Genomic DNA, 16451 nt, shown 5'->3' with positions numbered 1-16451 from the left:
TTAGATGACATAAAAAGATAATAGCTTTTATTATGCGCATGATTTTTCTCTAATTCGCAATTTGTTTTTTTGTTACAGGTGAGTTCAATTCAGCCATCATTTGAACGTCGCCGATATCGCTATTGAATACCAGGAAATGAGATTTAGAATTTCTCATTTTATGGATTCATCTTATATTATCAATGGACGGAGTAATAGTTAATTACTGGTACGCTTTTTTATGAATGTTTTATTATTCCTGAATTAATATTAAAGCAAAATAAAAGAAAATGCCAAAAAATACTGTTAGGCAAGTTTCTAAATCGAAAAGTGTAAGGGAGACTATAATTAGATTTTGTTATTATACTTCGCTATTAATTTGGAATATAAATGCCATTTTCGAAAAATCTTTTTTATATATTTTACGTAAATATGTTTTTATATTGCAAACGCATGGAGCAATTAATATTTCTTAAAAAATTTTAATTTTATACAGTATACAAAACTTATTATTAACAATTATTGAATATAAATATATAAAATTAATTCGCAGAGCACATAGTTTAAGCTATTTTTTCTTTATTAAATTGCAATTAGGTTTCGTTTTTAAATTTAGTTATCACGATATTGCTAATCTCTATGCATTCAATCTTGAATAATTTACTCAGAACAGCAATATATAAAAACAAAATACTTTTTGTTTCGACTTTTATTCGACTTTTATTTACGAATGTGCAGTACAAATATATGCAACGTAATTAGCATTTCTCAGATTAATGAAGCAATTAGAAGTTACGATATCGGCATGTCTAATCTGCCTTGGTACTATGGTCGATTGAACTAGTTCGTTCCGGTTTGTAGACTGTAGTTTGTCGATTATTTTATTTATAACCTATCCGAGAATAACTTAGACGAGAGGATTTTAAAAGCGGTCGTGTCAAAGACACGAATAAATTATTCCGTTCGATTTCTGCAATCAAAATGTAAATCGTGTGCTTCTTCTTTCCTTGATATCGTCGCACATGTAGTGGGTACGTGCATTCGCGACAGTCGGTTGTGATAAATCCCACAGGTGTGATAAATGATAATGTTGCTTGCACCGGAAGGAATATTTCACCATGAGCAAATCGATTTTCCATCGCTACGTTTTATTTCGTGATTTATGCGCGCTTTGGATTCTTCCTACAAATGCGGAGTGATAAATAAGCACTTCTGTTGAATTGTCATTCTGTTATATTGATATCGGAAAATTATTTAAAAATTGTTTTTATACGTAGTATATGTATAAAGCATCATGTAATAATTAATTGAATTGGTTCTGATTAATAATTTACTAAAACATTCAAGATGCCAAATTTTTTATTTTATTTAGGAATTTTTTCAATAAATATAAAATGATATATATATAATTGAGGAATATTGAGATATCAATAATAACGAAGTTGATTTGATGATAGTAAATCTTAATAAATATTTAAAAAATATCAGTTTAACTTCCGCTCGTTAAATAATTTATATTTTATAATATAGAAATTCGAAACAAAATAATATTGAATCAAATTTTTCATAAAAGATGATTGAATTGATCGAAATAAAAATAATCTAAATCGATTGTAACATTTATACATAGATAGGCTCATCTGGAGGAATTTAAAATAATTCACATCAATTATAACAATTGCTACTATTATCATGGCATAAAAGTATATCTTAGCATTATTAATAGGAAAATTGAGCTGTCAAACGAAAATACATATATATCGTTACGATCTCTCTTTTTCCCTCTCTCTCTCTCTCTCTCTCTCTATGTTAAAGTATTTTATTTTACAACGTGTAGAAACAATTATTGCGAATTTGTGATTTATATGCCGCAGCCTCGCGCTACCAGCATTGGTCTTAATACGCCAACCAGAGCTATTATGTCGGCCCGTTTGTCTCGCACACAATGTTTCTAATATATGCGAAACGTTACAATCTGACACGTATCGGCCAGACTGATATATACGGCATGCCGCGGCGCGGAGACAACCAGTATCCGGCCTAAATATTTAGCACGGCCGATAATACACGCTTCAACGATCGCCATCCGCGGAATTCGCCGACCTTGAGGCATTCTCACTTCGGTTGTCTTGTCACCGAGCGACGGCGGCGGCAGCGAACGAACGGGCTGGGAGAAATTTTTCCTCGTTCGCCATTCGCAACGCGTCACCTTTTCTTTTTTTTTTTTTTTTTTTTTTTTTTTCGATACGCTCGCAGATAAGAGTGAAACGTCGGGCTTAGGGGAATGTTTACGATTCCCCGCGGCGTATACGTGGTATATACGTACGCGCGGAATTTTATACAATCGTACCTTGTCACGCTACGCGTAAATGTCCATATAAATTATCTTGTAGGAAGTAACGCTTAGGCCGGAGACGGAGAATGTTTAATAACGTTATGGTGTTTAATGTTTTCGATATCTTCTAATAAATGTATTATTCATGAATTTTCTTCTTTAATTATAAGTCGCAGTAAAGTAAGTGAATCAAGGTAGTAAAACGTGAACAATTTTTTTATGTAATAGAATCCCTCGAACGCGATAATATTCCTACATCCAATTCCGTTTTGATACACCTGGATACATTCGTTACTTTTGCATGTTATATCGACAAACGTTACGACACTCGAGCATGAAGGATGCGATCGTTCTTTTCACGGAAAGAGCATGATAGGTATCCATAGAAAACACGGGTCACCACGGTAGTAAATAACGACGATAAAAAAAAAAAAATAGCGGTAAATCGAACAAATGAGCGAATCTTTGATCTGAACCGATCTCGATTCTGACAATTCATCATTTCCTGAAGTGACCAACTTGTCACAGGATCGTTCAGAGGTGCCTCTGGCGGACCAGACCTCAACCCCAATGATTATAACTCTCGTCTACTTCGGGGATATCTTACTTTTCATCTGTCCACCTTTCCTTCTCTTACTCTCTCCTTTTCCTGCTTTGGCACGCTTCCTCTTTTGAACTTCTTATAACGATCCACGCGATGAAATATTATATATTAATATGAAATATGTGCTTTTTAACCACGAGTCACGGCAACTCAGTGAAATTTGACACTTAAATTGAATTTCATGACGTTCCAAATGAACTCCGAGTAAATTCGAATCTACTAAAACTAAAATATTTCTAAATTTTAGAGAATTTTATATTTTACTTTAAACAAAAAACTAGAAGAAGAAAAGAAAAATATGGAAAAATATAGATATTTTTTAATTATACGCATTTTTAGGCAAAAATAAAAGTGAAAGACAAAAATTTGTTGAAGTAATATGAGAAAACATCAATGATTTGCGACTAATATGTAAAATTGGTTTCAAGCAGAAATAACGATCTTAATTCTTAATAAAGCAAACTATAGTATAAACATCTATTCATTTATTTATTTGTCAAGCTCAAAGTTTATTGCAAGAATGCCGTCCGCTTTCCTTCCGCTCGTTTTACTTTTTCTATTCATTTCGTTCGATGTAATAAACGATCTGATTGTAGGAAGGAAAACGCCAGCCAATGGTGATATATGACCTTAGATTTATAGGCGCCGTTTCGTTTATGCGTCTGGGAGATTTTCTCATGTTACAAAAACTTGAAGACATATTATTATCCGTGGTAGAACTGTGGTGAAATGAGAATAAGCTATCAAGAATGTTGAGTTAATTCTTCTGTCTTTTTCAACACATGTGTAAAAGAAAATACACATAAAATTATTATAATATAATTTATTTATGTATAATTTTTACACTAGTAATTTTTGAGAAAATAAACAAACTTGAGATAATATTATAAAAAATATAAAATATTTAAGAGATTTAATACAAAAGTGAAATTAAATAAAATTTCCAGAATTTATTCACGTTGGTTTAAAAATTTTACGTAAAAATTTACAATCGCTAAGCGATTACATTGATTTATTAAATTTAATTTATATGATTTTATTAACAATTTCAAAGAATATGATTGAAATGAAAGAAGCGCTTCAAGATTAATTTCTGATTACTACCTTATTGCATTCGCGTTTATCTTCGATTAATGGACAATACTTCTCGGCTTTCTACTTGATCTTCTTGCCCCCGCAACATCTCTCTTGAGTATTAAATTATGTTTATATATCTTATCCTCTTTTCTGATGATTATAGTAAAGCGTGTTGTTCGTCGTGGATTTTCCCGCTAATTGGATTTCTCTCGTGCGGGCCAACAGGTCGTGTACAACCAATTTGTTCTTGGCACGTGTGTAACATAAGCTCCCTTATTATTAATTAGTTCCAACAACATCTTCATCCCATTTATATACCTTCAATTATGTGCGCATGGATCGGCGCGCCGATGACAGATTATGGCCATAAATCACTTCATTACGCGGCGATTCCCCTGCAATCGCGGCTAGAAATAATTAGCAATAAATTGTCCTATTGCCAATATAACGCTTCACTTTCCTGGTGGATTATTCGCAGCGACGCGGCACGTAGCTTTATTAAACATAAGTGCGTAAAGCCGCGAAAGGTTTCGGGGGGTCAATTCTTATATTCGCGCGGTTCGAGTAACGCGTAACCAGTCACTCGATAAACCATACGTTGCATCGTTCCTTTTATAATTAACGTATCGTACGTTAGGAAGATTAATGTCAGTGCGATTACGAGCGTGGTTTTCGTTTTATTCGCGCATGACCGATCTAATGAGTGGTAATGCTCTCGCACGAACTCTTTCCGATGTGATATTATATTGCCGTGCCGCTATAAAATCGCTCTTCTAAATCCTCGATTCTATACGATACGTTTTATGTACGTATATATACACATACGCGTATGTTAAAACTATTGAGATACGATAGAGTAAGTTATAAAACGGGAAAGTCTCATCGACTTTTAGTACTTTGCGCAGTTTAGAATCAATCATTTTTTTATTTTTGCACGATATTATATACAATATGTTTTTGTTAAATTCAAATGTGATAAACACTAATTTTAAATAGCACATTAGCTTTTTCTAGACATATTATTATGTAAAAAATTGCTAACACAAATATAAATAATCACATGGTATGTTATTTTGACTGATAAAACGATAATAGCAATTGCTATATTTAATTCACTTTATAACAAACGCTTGACTATAAACAGCATATCATATTACGTAGGAATAAACGGAACAGTGTATTTTTATTTGTAATCAAAGATTTAATTAGATAACGACGCAAGATGTATTTTTAATTTATAATAGATTAACGATATTCAGATTAATCCTTATCTACCGTAAATGATTTTCCTTATTAAGCGAGTAAACTTCCTGTTTCCTGTATAAACATAGAGGTTTCATTATATTCCAATTTGTCAATTTAACAGCCGTTCAGCATAGTCATTTCGAGCAGTTGACAATCTTATCAATCGATAAAGCTGATAATTCTACTGCCAGGTGAATCGATAAGAAACGGGTTTCAATTAAGATGAATGAAATTAGCAAACTTATAGCGAGACACGACGTTGATGAATGAAAGCATCAGTATCATAAATGTCGTGCGAAATCTTGATTAGTTTCCTGGGGCAGATTAGTGTCATCCTTAAATATAGTCGTGATGACATAATTAAGAAGGATAAAAACATGTAGCACTAGATTTTTTTTTTGAAAGACAAGTTTTATTAGATATAATTTTTTGTATTTGTATCTCTAAAAAAATACTATTAATTGGTCATCACTTTTCAATTAAAATTATTTCATCAATTAAGAGATTTGAATAATTTTATATAAAATTTTATATAAAATTATATATATTGTATATTAAACATTTTATATTGTTTGATTACATTAGTAATATCTATTGAATTTAAATATATGATCTTTGTTTTAAAATAGTTATTTATGATTATAAATATTAAGTAATTACTATCGTAATACTATGATATTTACATAATTAGATGTGGTTCAACTTTAACAGTTGACATAAGATATGATGACAACTAATACAATTATAAATAATCTCAAAATATGATTGAAAAAATATATTTTTATTATTTTCAATTGACAATTCGTTTATTTTGTACTTTTTAATTCTTTAAATTGTTATTATGATAAATTATCGCAATTATCATTTCAATTTAACATAGAAGCATTTGTATTAGAAATTGTGCTTAATTAAAAGCAAAGATTTGGTCATGAATTTATAGATATTAGTGATTTATATATATATTTTTTTAATAGAGAATCGTTGCCAAGACCCGCTAGACGATTCTTGTGCAATCTCAATTCTCGTGAATCCCCGGCCTAAGTATCGTTGGAATCTTGAAATATCTTAAAATACGCGAAGCGCTATACCTTACGTACCTTCCCCGTGTAGCCCCCGAAGATGCGTGCATATCGCGAAAGAAACATGCGCTGGAGAACAACAACGTAGCACGCGTAACGGCAGTCGGCCGAGGGATAACGCCTCGAAAATTATCGTAAAACACGGAAAGACCACGGTCGTTTATGATATTATTCCGCATCGACTGAGAAAATTACTATTGGCTGTAAACTTGTCCCGGTTCTTACGGCCCGCTTTACGATCGATGTACCTTCGCATCGTCTCGGTTATACGCCGAACCGTATTCTCGGTGTGTACCGTGTGTATATAGCAACGATCTCGTGAGAGACCCGCCGCGTCTGCGGCGACTGCGGAACGGAAACGGAGATCCGCGGCCCGGAGATAAGGAAATCTCTTCGGGATTTGTTACAGCCGAAGACCCACTGGCCATGCGTCTCGGACGCGCCGCCGCTCGTCTGCGATTTCTCTAATCTTCCCCTTTCAGTTAGATCGCCGACATCAGCGAAAAGTCACCGCGAAATCTCGCGTGCGGTCATGGCACTTAGAAATTTGCCAGCGAGAGATCGGCAATGCGATTGTAAGAATGTTGAGAATTTCCTTTAAAGCATAATTTATCAATGTCCAATGAGCGGAGAACCGTGTAGTGATGCATAGCGCGTCATACGGGAACACTTTCTTTTCGGGTCGAGCGTTAATAAATAGTCGCGTTTATCTTGTGAAATAATCTTGATAAACTGTCTATTTTCACACGGAAAAGGACACGTATAGAGTTATATATAATTTATTTATGCGGGATAATAAAAAAAATTTGTTTATTATATCTAATCTATCTAAAGCTAATTTATCTTGGTACATAAAAAGCAAGGAAAGATGATGATTGATATTGTCTTATATTTTACTGCAGAGAGGAATAATATTTCTCTTCAAAGAAACTTATTGAAAAATAATTCAGAATATATATGGTCTTTAAGAAATATCCGCCGTCACGATTCACGCTATTACCATTTTTACGCGCGTCGCTCGGCGTTGAGAGAGAGAGGGAGAGGAGAGAGAGAGAGAGAGAGAGAGAGAGAAAGAGAGAGAGAGAGAGAGAGAGAGAGAGAGATCTTTCAAGACCCGTGGAGCGAGTCATTTACGAAATCTACGACCGCGAGACCTGCGATCGTTGTTGCCGCCGTTTTGGACGCAGGTGACCGAGTCCGGAATTTTCTGGCCGTTCGTAATCGTCGCTCGTAAACGTCCAGACTGATTTAACCGCTTTCGCCGTCCATTGTCTCCCTAATTACGTTCTAGGCTCGTCGATCTTTTTCCTCTTTTTTTTTTTTTTTATTCCTTCGCTCACTCCGTCCGCCGCGCGGAGTTACTCCTCGGACTGGCGTAGCGCGATACGTTGCCGCCTTTCCGTATTCTGTCGAGATTTAACCTGATCGACGAGACAATTCGCCGGTCGGTTGTACACACTCACGACTCGAGTCGCGTATTCTCGCATAAGAAACCACATATCCCTGACTCGCGCTCGCATAAGAATCACATTCGCCGGGACGAGAGCGACACTCTCGTCGTTTCGCTAACGCCCATTGTTTAAATCACGTCTCTGCAATCTGCCTCGAGAATAAGCGTGATTGACGAGTCGCACAATCGTCAATTCAAATCGGACACGGTGTCCGACTGTCGTGTATATCGATAAAAATTGGTCTAACAAGTATATATCGGCACTTGCGCGAGTTCTAATGCATAATAAAATGCTGCCTTCCAGCTGTCGGCTTGCGACACAGATCAACGATAATATCCAGATAATTTATTTGTGAAAAATGTGTAACAACATCACAGCATTCCTACTTTTCAAATCCTCGCATAAAATATGAAATGACCTGCATTGTAATGGTATAACGCGAGTTTATGTGAAAGCATAAAGTAGCTAGAATATTGCAACGCGAGGCTTATATCGAAAGTGTATTTCGTATTATTTTGTTCGGTAAAGCGCTCGAGCAAATAAAATGCAAAATCACTGTTTGAGAGAGCTAGCATGTGGATTGAATTCTTCATGGGAATATTTTCGAGATATAACTACGAGCTCGCGAATAGCAATGGGCAGGAAACAAGTTCCCCTACGAAGGTACCCGTGCGTGTGGCCGGTTTTTGAATAAAATCAAATTGGATCAAGTAGAATCGAAATCTATCCGCCGGTATACGTCTCTGTTCAATGAATTATCATTATTAATTTCAACATCGATTCATGAACTGTCGGTCGGTCGTCCATTCATTAATGCCTATTATATAAAATGTTTGGGTCAAATTTCCTTAACGAGTACGTATTGTTTGTATTACTGTCATGTGAAATAACAATATAGTTAATTTAACGTGTTATCTAAATTTGAAATTCTCCATAATTTTGATAATTCTTATGTATAGATTAAATGAAGAATGAATTATCGTTATAATTACTCAATTTCCTTTGTTAAGAATAAATTATGTGAATATTGGATTGTTATTCTGAAAAAATGCAGTTTTATGAAATTGTATTTTTAAAAGTCTTTTATACTGTAAATTAGTAAAGTACTATATTGATATACTTGATATACTATTATCTGCATTTCGTTTATGACTCATTTGAGCTACTCATTCCAGCGTAATAAACGCAAAGTTTATTATTTGAGGCATTTTAATTGCTAGTTTACGATTTGTTTATGTGTTGATTTTTTTTTGATAATGATAAACTTAATTGATTTCTTTAATATTAATTTAAATTTTCTTTTTTATTTAAGATCTTTTGTACGTTTCTACGTTTCTTTATTATTTTATGGATTAAACATCCTTCAAATGGTTTTATGTTATCATAAATTAAATAACTAAAATATTAATATTCTGTAGTAATACATTTTAATTTAGTCAACTAATATGAAAACTAATGGAATTAATTAATTTTATTAGTGTTCAACATGTTTTTTTTTAAATTGGATTTTGCAATTATTATTAGTTCAGATTTTGTCAGTTATTTATGCATATTTCGATTCATAATTACATCAATTAAGATGTCTTCTTGTTCTCATTGCTCCGACAAACTCTTACAACTCTTGCGTCGTGACGAAAAGAATTTTTGCAATCTAGTGTGTTCGCTCATTAAACTTATCGACGTTTAATTATATTGACAGCTCGTTTAGCACTCTGTTTATGTGCGGTATATATGAGCAAAAACAATTCACATCGTCATAAAATTAAAGAAGATTTGTAATTTGAGTGCCGCACCGTCGCATGCGTAAATGACGAGGTAGTAAATCCAGTTTCTTCATCGAGGCAATCAATCCAGTAATGCAACTTTCTTTTGATCGGAAAGTTTGTTACGGAGAGCTAATGTTACGCTCGCTATTATTCAAGTAGGAGAGAAAAATATTATTTTATACTTTGAAATTTTACAAAATTATTTATTGTAAACATGAATGAATTTTGTAATAAACCTCTTTAAAATAGAATAATTACAGTAGAGAGAATGCACCGCAAATTTTGCAAAAAGAAATTCCATTAATAACCTCGTCGTTCGCTACGTACATTTTTATGGATGTCTGTACATTATTTATTCGTGAAATTGATATATTCGCATTTCTCGCTCATTACGATCTTGCCTTGAGTGTACGGCGATGTTGGTTCGACGTAGCGCGGCGAGATAAGTCGGTGAGATTCTCGCGCGTGACGCAAGATGATATCGTTTGATCGACGCATTACGAGCAACGATGGGAGATACATACGATTGTTACGATCGATAAATTCTGGGCTGCGGCCCTGCGTTCTTATTCTTTCGTCGCGATGTTAAGTGCCTCGCGATGGAGAATTATTCCTACGGTGGCGTAAAAATAGCAGGGCGTCGTTAAGTCGCGTAGGAAAATGCTAAATAGGTCTTTGAACCGGCGTAAACGAGCGCCGGAGATCTGATAACGGCCGTTAACGTTATAGCCGTGAAGTGGGCGCGCAAACGCGGGAAATCATTTCGTACGGCATTTCTTTTGCCGTATAATCGTCCGCGCCGCATAATCCGCGGAGGGAAAGATTGCGTAAAAAAAAAAGGAGCGCGCCATTGGAAATCAATATCAGGAACATTAACGGCCGTGTGTGTCAAATGCGAGCGATTTAAAGCAAGAGTGACGCAAGCCAAGTTCCTCCTTTTACCTTGCGTTTTAACTTGCGAATGGACAGGTCGCTCCGCGCGCGAGCGGGAGAGAGAGACTTTATTTTCCCGGTTACCGATCGTATTCGAGCAGTCTAATAAATACTAAGCGCGCTTTCGCCGCGACACGCATATTCCGAGATATAAGACTTCCGATATAAATTACATGCAGTATATTAACTTCGTGGGAAACGCGGGGACATTAAAGTCCCGCGGACGTCTGCCGACGTTGCCCCTTCTATGCCACGAAAATGATTGCGCCGCGCTTGATATCTCGACGTAACGAACGATCTAACCGGCGTATACCTCGGCATTCGAGTACGATCGAGCACGGACATACGATCGGACAGTTCCTCGCCGATGCCTCTCCTGCCTCTTCTGCCTCTCATGCCTCCCCTGCCTCCCGCCACCCGCCACCCGCCACCAGCCTCTTCCGCCGCGTTTTATTCACGTGCTTTGAATGACATACGAGCGTCGTAAAAGCGTCCGCGTCCTTCGGCCTGAATGTCTTCCCATGGACGATTATTTAATAACGGCCGTATAATTAGTATTCAGCATTCAGTGAATTATACCAAGTGATTTCACCTCGTCAGACCTTACGTGCGGCACGCGGAGGCTCGGCCGCTCGTAAAAATCACAGCAACGCCGTTACCGTTAGCGTTGTGCATTAAAGTCCTTGGTCCTCTCGTGAAAATCTTCGCGTGTCGTACAGACGATTCGCTTCTTCTTCTTCTTCTTCTTTTTTTTTTTTTCAGATCGGTCTTTTATCCAGCTAACGATGACATTTTTATCGGGCGGTAAAACTTGTTTTGCAAATAAGCGGAGGAGAGGCATCCCATTCCGCGGCCATTTCCGGTGTCCCGTCGTCACGACGGCATTTTATGTGGCACCCACGTTACGGATTCTTCGGTACAGTCCTCTTCTCTTTCCCTTTACGCTTTTTGCTCATACGTATATTAACGACTCGCTACTAAGCTGACTGGTGTTACGCGTTCGCGTTTGTAAAACGCGAGAGAATATACGGCATGCGATTTAATCGTGATATTTTCGGCTCTTCGCGGCCTAAATTATGCCGACTTGTTTTCGCGGAATGTACTGACTTTATAAATAATGCCTCGACTGTCCGGCGTACCGGCTTTCTTCCACCGGAGACATAAATTAGCAGACAAAGTGTGCAGATTGCTAGGTACAATAAGTGTAGGAAGGCATGCGTTGCTTTCTATTTTATTATTTCTTCCTTAATTGGATAACGGAAGTTCTCTCGGTGCGAAACTTTCTTTGCAACTGCGTATGTATGCGTGATACATCCGTATGTTCTAGTTGCAACATGTATTTTATTTAGTAAATCTGCTCTTAGATGGACGCGGTTTTATAAGAAAAAAATTCATTCACAAGATTTATGATTTTCATATTGAGGATATGATAATATCGCTTATTATTATATGGACACAGCTCTTTATACTTTTATACTTTTGTAGAATGAAATAATTACGTAAACCTGTTTCTGATGAGACTTTGAGTCTTTCTTATTTTTAAAGGTTTCTGTTGGTTTCCCGAATTAAAAAAGTTAGAATTCTTGCAAAATATATAAAAATAAAAATATTTTTCAATAAAATAACATTTGCAATTGATAGAAATCTACAAGATTCTCCAATACAAGATTTTTTTTACAAATAATGCACAAACGTTTTAATTCGCTAAAATAATTTTTATTCACGAAGGATTTTATTCACGAATCTACCGTGGTACTGTGGTAGAAACTCGGGTCAGAAAAAAAAGAATGGCATAAGTACGAGAGCACAAATGCAAAATGCGGACAACGAGCGTTTGAGATCAGGAAACCGTTTGCACGAAGTACGACGAGTGGCAGTCGGGCAATACGGACCCGTTCATTGTCCGTCCTTCCGTCCGTCCTCGTGGTCCTCTTTCATGTGATTATTTTTGCCGGTTCGCGGGCACAATAAGCGATTTCTAGCCGGTCCCATTGTTCCCTTTCGTGGCGTTTTAGTACCGTCTACGACTGCTCGGTCCTAGGCGTCCACTTTTGCATACACGAGTTACGAAGAATTTATTTCCTAGCGGCCTTCTGGGGGAACATATCTAATGTTGTATATAGACCACAAACAAAGAGAATTCGTTCGTGGATTTCTTACGCGAAAATTTTTACGCGAGGCTGGTGTAAAGCGTATTAAAATCAACGCGTATCAACGCGTATCACGTGCGTGTAGACGCACGCGGTAACGTTTCCCGGCCAGAGAATCGCGAACGTGTGCGGCTCGTTAACTTTTACTTTACGATTACTGACGAGACGTAAGAGAGAAAAAAAAAAAAGGAAAAGCAGCAGGAATATATATGTTTATGCATTCTCGCTATCTCCTTCCTCGCCTTTGTGCAAATTTCGTTATCTCTCCGCGCACGGATAATCACGCAGCTCCGGATTTTATACCGCCTTGCTGGTTCACTCGATCGTTATCTACTCGCGACTACTCGCGCCGTACTATATTGCGCCCGGCGTCATATTTATAGCGATATCGGCGTTCATTTTTTAATACCGGTAAAACAGAAGGCGCCAGCCTTTCATCCAGGTGCGAGCGGCCGTATGCCGTAATATCTCGCGCGTGAACCATCGTTTTATTCGTACGCAGAAATAAGAATGCCTGTTATGGTTGTGCTACAGGACCGGTAAGGTTGAGCGAACCCGCACCGATGAGACGCCGATGAATGATCGGCCTCGCGATCAGAATCCTCAGACCGCTCATTTTCTTCAATCTTCTCGAGTGACGGCACCAGCGCAACGCGCATAATTGCTTTAATCGATGCAATTAGGAATGGTAATCGCGGAGCGTATAATTACACTATAATTGCGGTGGAGCCGATTTCTTTCTGTCGTGGATCTCGTTCGTGATTGCGGATTCAATTTGATTCCTTGATCATTATCAACTCGAACAATACTTTAAATATATAGCGACGAGCACACTTAGTGCGAGACACTACCGATGTCTCTTGATTCAATTTGATTCATTGATCATTATCGAGCAATACTATGGAACAATACTTTCGATTATTCTTCTGTAAGAGTAATAATTTTTTCGAATATCGCTTTACTCGATTAATAAGTTGATTTTGTTGTAGGAATCTTACAATGATCTAAAAAGCTTATTTTTTTTATCACGAATTAAAATAAACATATATTTAACGATATAATTATATTTGAGCTAGTTTTATGTTGTTAAAAATTATGAAATATTTTGTTTGATTGTGGTTAACATTTCTTCGAGAAATATATGTCCGTTTCGCACATTTTCACAACTGCTATGTTTTCCGGTTGTATTAAGAAGTCTGTCCTTGCATTAAATTACACCAACGGGTGCTCCAATTAATTTAACCCGCATTCTTAAATTCACGATAGTCTATTTTGTTCTGAGTTAAACTCGCGCCATATATATATATATATATATATATATATATATATATATACGTGTCAGCAATTACAACTTCTTTCCAGCACTATGAATTCTTGGATTTTATATCGTTGCGAATAAAATCGCTATTCTCGATTTGTACTTGGCGGAAAGCAATGCAAAGGAAACAAGTGGAAAAGAGAGGACGGAAAGTTGAAATTATGAGAGAATGGAATTGTAGGTGATAAAGGTAATCGCGGTTAATTTCAAGGGACGATTAATCTGTCTGAATTACTACCGACTTACGCTCGCTTCGTTGCCATTTAATTACAACCGTCATACTTATGTTTCTTTTGTTATGTATATTTAAATACTGAAGTATGCCAGTACATACTTTTAATTTAATCCGATATTTCCGTAATTATTTATTCTGATTACTGAAAAAATTTCACAGATATTGAAATTAAATATAGAAATATTATATTCTATCTGCAACTAATATTGCAAAAATCTTAATCTTAAGCGATTCTAATTTTTCTAGTCTTTATTAAATTTAAGAAATAATATGAATACTTGATAACTTGTCACGAAGCAGCAGTGTTGTAATTAGATGTCATGCATGCATGCGGGCGATTATGCCTGCACTGTGCAAGAACTTGTTGTAATAGGAGCAGATTTTTAAGGTTCGTCTAACATGTTGCATATTTTCATAAAAATAATTATAATAATCTTTCTGCTGATAGTCTGGAGATAGAATTTAATGCGGGTAACATTAATCTGCATATAATATGACTGCAGAAAACATAGATTTGCATTATAGAAATAAAAACATGTAAATAGATATAATATATGTATATATAAATGCAATTACATGTTTTAAAAATGCAAATTTTAGAGAGAGAGAGAGAGAGAGAGAGAGAGAGAGAGAGAGAGAGAGAATATTGATACATGCACTCTTTAAAATTAAAGAACTACTTTGAGTTAATGGTAAAAATGGCAAAGTTTAAAAAGTTTAGTATCAAAATTTTTAAATTTGAAATGTTTTTTTTTAAATAAATTTAGTTGTTTGCAAAATTATGTAAATATAAAGACATGCTATAAACATAATATTATATATCGTGAAAATATTGTCTTGCCATAACATTGTTACTTGTCTCTTTTCCACTGATTATGCAAGATCGCATACGATGATCTGTCACGACAATCAATGTATGGCACGTCTTTTATTTATTGTTTCGTAAAGTGCGAGCGTGTAAATAGCTTTGTCAGTCATGATTGTACAGCCGCGATAATGACATTCACAGTCGTATAAGGAAAGAAAGATGAATGGCAGCTCATTGTCGATAGGAAAGTTCACAAGTCATTCTGCGCGCTATCCCTACAAAGGGTCTCTTGCTTGATGTCCTTATTATTGCATATCTTCTTGGAAAAGAGCAGATTCTTGAAGTTGAAAAAACTTAGAGAGGCGTATATAGTTATAAAATTATAATGCATTTATCACACATTTGATTCGAGTTGCAGTGATGTCTAATAATTTTGATAATTCTGATTTTTTATAATAATTTGAATATTTATTTTGTAAGAGATATTCCAAAATCTTACGATATTTGATTGGTACTACGCTTTCCTTTATTAATTTATATGCATAATTAATATCTTTAGATAATTTATTAATTAATTATCTGCCAGTTATCTAGTTAATTATCTACCACCAATGAAATTGTATCCATGAATTGGCTTGTTATTATAGATCGATCTTTGAAATATAAAATGCAAAGATGGTTTATAGCCATATGTACATAATGATTTTTTAATTCTTGCTATCATTTCCATTTTACGACACGACGATCTGCTCGGTCGATTGCCAGGTGTGGGAGTGACTGAGAGATACCCAATTCGATAAGACAGCCGATTGTCGGGAAATATTATGATACCAAGCTATCGATAATATTGTAAGTAAGTTTATGGTTGATCGTCTAACGATAGATGACCTGAATTGTTAAGGAGCTTCCGCTGTACGTACATGTTCATACATATGAATATGCATATGTGATCGATGACCAATTATATAGTTCTCGATCTGATCTTATTTTTGTCAAGACACCTTTCTTGAATATCGATTCAGTTTCGATATAAGTAGCGGATGTTTTGCTGTCACAACTTTACTGAGGTGTTATTAATAAAATGATAGTGTGGAACGCCAGTATCTTTGGAAAAATAATTATATTAAAATATCGTCTAAATACATTTAACTGTAATATCCTTTACATACATTACCTACGAATACATTAAATACAAATATATGGGAAAATTATATCTTTAATAATTTAATAAAATTTTACTATTTATGTTTCATGTAGCAAATTTCTCTATTAATAGAAGAATGTTTTATTAAATGTATATATTTAAATATGCTTTTGATTTTTGCCACTATCTGATCAAGCATAACATATTTGCAAAGTACATTCATCGCGTCATTAAGTATTATTAGTTCGTTATCAATTTTTATTCGGTTTTATCTTCGCGCAGCGTTAACTAGTCGTTAAATTTTAACGAGCCAATAACTGTTTCTTG

The 16451-nt window shown here is 35.5% G+C and overlaps 1 protein-coding gene across 8 annotated transcripts in view; it reads left to right on the top strand.

Annotated features, from left to right (window-relative positions):
- Nucleotides 1–16451, top strand: part of LOC105432201 (UPF0489 protein C5orf22 homolog) — a 290978-nt gene that overhangs the window by 50738 nt on the left and 223789 nt on the right. For 2 of the 8 annotated variants that reach the window (XR_016141029.1, XR_016141028.1), the window contains exon 4: nt 79–208. The exons of 5 other annotated variants lie outside the window; for them this stretch is intronic. Coding sequence is in view for 1 of the 3 variants with exons in the window: in XM_089083731.1 (XP_088939857.1) it covers nt 79–82 (4 nt within the window). In the remaining 2 variants the exon portion in view is untranslated. Of the gene's footprint in view, nt 1–78; nt 671–16451 lie in introns of those variants that run through there. One more of the 8 variants, XM_089083731.1, reaches the window with a different exon arrangement.

The sequence above is a fragment of the Pogonomyrmex barbatus genome, unplaced genomic scaffold (assembly GCF_055798465.1).
Source record: "Pogonomyrmex barbatus isolate J1 unplaced genomic scaffold, ASM5579846v1 scaffold8, whole genome shotgun sequence".
Lineage (NCBI taxonomy): Eukaryota > Metazoa > Arthropoda > Insecta > Hymenoptera > Formicidae > Pogonomyrmex > Pogonomyrmex barbatus.
This window is presented reverse-complemented; position numbering and strand designations above follow the sequence as displayed.